Here is a 4,971-nt window from a genome sequence, read left to right as displayed (position 1 = left end):
AAGATGCTAAGAGAAAGTCAATACTTGCTGCTTTCATTTATCTTGGAAGTGCCAGTTGCTGTTGAAGGATTCTGCCTTGAAGCCAAAAACTTCAAAAAAATAAGAAAAGCGCTCACTCCTGCCACAAAGAAGAAGCAATTCGAGCATGAAATTCTAGTCATGTTCATTGACTTGAAGACACAATGGGAGCTGGAGCAAGAAGAAAAAAGAAAAAGAAGAAAAAGAAGGAAGAGAGAAGAAGAGAGAGATGATGACGATGATAGATATGACGATGAAGAAGAAGAAGAAAAAGATGTGCAGTACTTGCAGTACCAGATGTCGCGGTATGCAAAGAAATCGAAGAAGGAAGAAGAAGATGCCTTGGTACGAGTTGTTCAAGAAATGCTTGACAATTTCGAAAACTGGAGGACTGAGTGTAGAACTGAAGAAGACTTCATTGACCAAGCATTGTATCCGTTTCTGAGAAACATACTCTTGCGTGACAAGAATGTCTCATCCACACGGTCCTATGAAAAAATACCATATGGCCATCCCAATTCAGACAGCAGCAGCAGCAGCAGCAAAGCTAAACCCGATTTTTTCGTCTTTCTGCCTATCGACGATAATTCTTTTGGGTTGCTTTGCGTGGAGGTCAAGAAGCCTGGCACCAAGTCAAGTCAAATTTTGAGTGATCGCTCTAAGCTGGCTCTAGAGTGCAAACGATCTATTGATCATCAGGTGTCTCTTGGTGTCCGTACACCTAAGTGCTTTGCGTTGTTTGTTGATGGTGAAATGTGTTCTTCTTTTGTGTGTGAGTTGACCTCACATGGAATCTACACTTTTGTGGAACTTGATGTGTTTTCGCTCCCTCGCGGAAAAATGGATCTGGGCTCTTTGCCTGACACCGTCCTCTCTTTCTGTTGGCTTAAAGAGCTAATAAATGAACAAATGTCTTGTATCTACAAGAGAAGAAAGACAAATTCTTTTGCTTCTTTGACCAAGCTTGTAACGCCTACAGTTGCCCTGCCTCTGAAGAAAAGCAACCTTGAACAATAAGCCTGTTTTCTTTTTTTTTTCTATTTGCTTCGTACATATAAACCCTGATAATGATTTTATTTGATTTAGCAGTATTTGGCCCTTGAAAATAATGAATGACAATCATATTCAGAGCTTATAAAAACACACTTTGAATAGGCTACTTCATAAAGAAAATAACTTGATTCACTAGCTGTATTTTAAGAAAGAAGCACAACCAAAACCTCATCTTACAAAAGTATTTATGCCAAGAACATATATATCTATATATCTATATATATTGAATCAATACAAACGTATTTTATCTTTCATTACTTCAAAATTATGAAAGCGAGATGCTCTTTAATACGGAGCTACAGTTCAACCCTGCAATTCTCTTTCTAGTAGAGTTCCAACTTAACAAAGCCATCGTGGTAATCTGAACATAATAAATGTCTTCTCTAGTACCTTTAGTAAAATCATTTAAGCTGCAATTTTTGTTTATAAAAAGGAAGCACACCTAGGTCTGTCTCATATTGAAAACCTGTTTATTTCATAGACATGCTAGCTTTTACCCGAATTCAATTTAAACATAGCAGTTTTGAATAATACAGAAGCATAAGCACATTAATGATTTATCATGATTATATATGATAAGAAAAGAAGGAAAAACGACTTGTTTATTTTTTAATGATGTGTAAGTAATTTCATATATTAGGAAGAGGCAATTATTTTGAAGAAGAGGTCCGAAGAAGAGGTTTGAAAAAGATTCACCAAATACAAAATAGAGCCAGAAATAGAACCAGAAGAGTAAAGCCATAGAAAGAGAGCCTTGATGAACCAGGAAACAAGTAACTAGAATGATGATTAAAAAAAAAGCTTTCAAGCATATATAACTTACCAAAAGACCAAAGCCATCATGCTACCCTCTAATGTGCTGATTTTCATAGCCCACGCGGCTCTGCGTAGTTCAGAGCCGAATGAACCGGCCCAAACTGGCCCTGCGTAGTTCAGGGCCGAATGGATGCATCGCCGACAAGAAGAGGGCATTTGGAACATCACTGTACGGAAACAAGTGGTTCCCTATAAGAGAGTCAGTAAACGTGTCTTTTAGAATAATTATCTACCTCCTTGATGGATGAGAAGAGGCTAGTAGATTTGCATACGAGGCCAAGAGAGTAGAAGAGTAAAGTAACAGAAAAAAGAAGAAGAAGAAAAGGGAGGAAAGAGGACATAATCATACTGATATCATTGTTTATATTGAGAGAATACAGTCCAAGTATTCCTTTTATTTTTTAGACCTCTACTTTTTGTTCTTTAAAGAGGTATACATAGATAGCAATTTATTTCCTTGTTGTATTCAAATATGAGCAAAGAAAAGTTAATCTTCAAGAGGGCATTACGCGTTTTAAAGAGATAGACAATACGATGTGTATCACTGTTCAATTGCATAACACAAACAAAACAAACCAATAAAAAGAAAGCTTTTACTGCTTTCTAACCTAAGAAAAGCTTATATTTAATCAGTTGCTGTTTGCCATTTGATAAATAAAAAGATGGCGATAGGAAAGCATGATGAATAATTATCACTTTTATTGCTAGCGCTATTTTATCAAGGCTTCAAATGGAAAAAAGGGGGATTTTTTTTAGCTTATTCAATCTCAGCAGACGTGAGTGGATTTAATCCATTAATTTTATTTAAGACTATTTTTGCCAATAACTAAAGATGAATAGACAATGCGCAAGCACAAGATCTAGTCAACCACAAGCACTGCTGTAAAACAAGAAAAAGACAACTATTACTTACATTAAAGACACCATACAAAACCTTCTTCAGTCCAAAAAAGAAAAGAAAAACAAGAGAAACAAACACTAAGCTTGAGGAATGCCTGGAATCAAACCAACATTGAGCATGACAGTAAGACAAAAAGAAAAAAACCTAAAGCTTTGGCTAATCAACACCACAATGTTTGTAGAGTATACACAAGAGAGGGCTTTTTATAGCTTCTTTGGAAACGATAAAACACGAACTAAACGAACAGCATAAACGGAAAAACACCTAATCTATCTGTAAATACAACACAAAGACAACAAAAAAGAAAAGTACAAGTTAGAAGGAGAGGGGAGACACTAGTAAAAAAAAACACAGCACAAACATATTGGGATCTAATCAGGGTGATCAAACCTAACTAAATCCTCTTCTTGCTTCATAAGAGCTGATCAGACCCTTAAACAGAAACAAGAAGACTCAAAGAAGGAAACGCACACCATGAAGACCTGTTGAAGCCTTGAACAAACACCTTGGAAGGCCAAAGAGAACCAGAGCTAGGAAAACCAGTCTTGAAAGTCCAGTGATACTTGTACAAAAGACCTTGCAGATACCTAAAAGCCAATGTAAGTAGAGTAAACCTTCGCCATCTAGAAACTTACGGACTAAAATAGAGCATTATCAGAGAGAGACAGTTTTGAGGTATCGGTACGTTTTGATGGATAGTCTTGAAGACGCCTAGGGAACCAGCTTGAGTAGAACAGACCTTGTGATCGTGGAACTTGCTGACCACAACCAAGCACAACCAAGCACGACCAAGCACAACCAAGCACAACCATGAAGAGACGATCGAGAGCCAGCAGTAAACATGGACAGATAACCTTGCAGATACCTAGAAAATACGGTGAGTAGTGCAAAGCTTGCTGTTTTGGAACTCACTGACCAAAGTAGAGCACAACCGTAGAGGGAAAGTCTTGAATCAGCAGTACGCCTTGCTTGATCACCTTGTAGAAACCTAGAAAAGCCAACTTGAGTAGAACAACCTTTGTCATCTTGAAACTAACCGACCAAAAGAAGCACAGCCATACAGAGAGTGTAGGAGAGAGTCTTGAACCTACTGTTTGTCTTGATGGATGACCTTTCAGCCACCTAAGAAACCAGCTTGAGTGGAACAAACCTTGAGAACTTGAAGCTCGCCAGCCTAAAGAAACACAGCCAGTGTACCTTGATGGATACCTATGAGAAAAAAAATCGTAAGTAGGGTATGCATTCTCATTTGAAACTTATCTATGGAAGGAGAGCATAACCACAGAGAAACACCAGTGTACTGTGGATTTGATTAGGATGATCAAGCCTAACCAAACCCTCTTCTTGCTTCAATAAGAGCTGATCAGACCCTTAAACAGACAAGGCTGAAGAAAGCAGACGGCATTGCGAAGATCTGTTGAGTCCTTCAATGGATATCTTGAAACGCTTGAAAGAACCAGAATTAAAGGGAGACAGTCTTGCACCAGTAACACACCATGATGACCAACCTTGGAGACACCTTAGACACCACCATAAGTAGAGTATACCTAGGGATCTTGAGCTTGCTAACCATAACAGGGTAGAACCAGGGAGAGAGTCAGTCTTGGACCAGTAACAGACCTTGATGACCAGCCTTGCAAACACCTAAACAAAAGGACTTTAGTGTAATATACTTTTAATACCATTGGAAGATACTTACTAGATATCCACTGAGCCATGAGAGCCATTCTTGATTGACCTTGAGACTTGCTGAGTAACCTTGGAGACACCTGAGAGAAAGCCTTGTCGATAGAGAAAGACCAGTTTCAGCCTAGAAAGTGACACCATGCCTTCTTTTTCCCCTTTGTGTATACAAGTACCCCGAAGTACAAGTATTTGCAGTAGTTTGAAGATAGCTTGTCTTCTATCTTTGTATGTATGAATGCTACTGCGCATTCTTTTTTTTCCCTTTGTGTATACAAGTACCCCGAAGTACAAGTATTTGCAGTAGTTTGAACAAGCTGACCAGACTTGAACAAATAGATTTCTTTTTCTGAACAAGAGCTACCCACTCTCTTGAACAGAGTATTAGGCAACGGTAAACCCAATCTTGAGACAAAAGATGGCTAGTCTTCTGTCTTTGTATGTATGAATGCTACTATAGAAGGCGGACACTACGCATTCTTTTTTCCCTTTGTGTATAC

The 4,971-nt window shown here is 38.3% G+C and overlaps 3 protein-coding genes across 3 annotated transcripts; 1 reads left to right on the top strand and 2 right to left on the bottom strand.

Annotated features, from left to right (window-relative positions):
* The first annotated feature begins 265 nt into the window (after positions 1-265).
* B0P05DRAFT_306841 (uncharacterized protein) lies at positions 266-1,262 on the top strand. The gene has a single exon (XM_051573490.1). It carries the CDS (start codon positions 316-318, stop codon positions 1,033-1,035), a length of 720 nt encoding a protein of 239 aa, XP_051430275.1. The 5' UTR covers positions 266-315; the 3' UTR covers positions 1,036-1,262.
* A 1,897-nt stretch (positions 1,263-3,159) lies between these two features.
* Positions 3,160-4,148, bottom strand: B0P05DRAFT_641417 (uncharacterized protein; the record flags this gene model as incomplete). The annotated part of the gene is made up of 4 exons (XM_051583773.1): positions 3,701-4,148; positions 3,424-3,642; positions 3,260-3,375; positions 3,160-3,209 (listed from the first exon to the last, which is right to left on the bottom strand). Exons 1-4 carry the CDS (start codon positions 3,811-3,813, stop codon positions 3,160-3,162), a joined length of 498 nt encoding a protein of 165 aa, XP_051430274.1. The 5' UTR covers positions 3,814-4,148.
* A 259-nt stretch (positions 4,149-4,407) lies between these two features.
* Positions 4,408-4,971, bottom strand: B0P05DRAFT_561617 (uncharacterized protein; the record flags this gene model as incomplete). The annotated part of the gene is made up of 3 exons (XM_051580496.1): positions 4,941-4,971; positions 4,717-4,893; positions 4,408-4,678 (listed from the first exon to the last, which is right to left on the bottom strand). Coding segments are annotated over exons 1-2 (186 nt in total), but the record flags the coding sequence as incomplete, so codon positions are not given.

This window comes from Gilbertella persicaria, assembly GCF_025201335.1.
Source record: "Gilbertella persicaria strain CBS 190.32 chromosome Unknown B0P05scaffold_61, whole genome shotgun sequence".
Lineage (NCBI taxonomy): Eukaryota > Fungi > Mucoromycota > Mucoromycetes > Mucorales > Choanephoraceae > Gilbertella > Gilbertella persicaria.
Note: the sequence above shows the minus strand (reverse complement) of the source record. Positions and strands in the feature narration are given on the sequence as shown.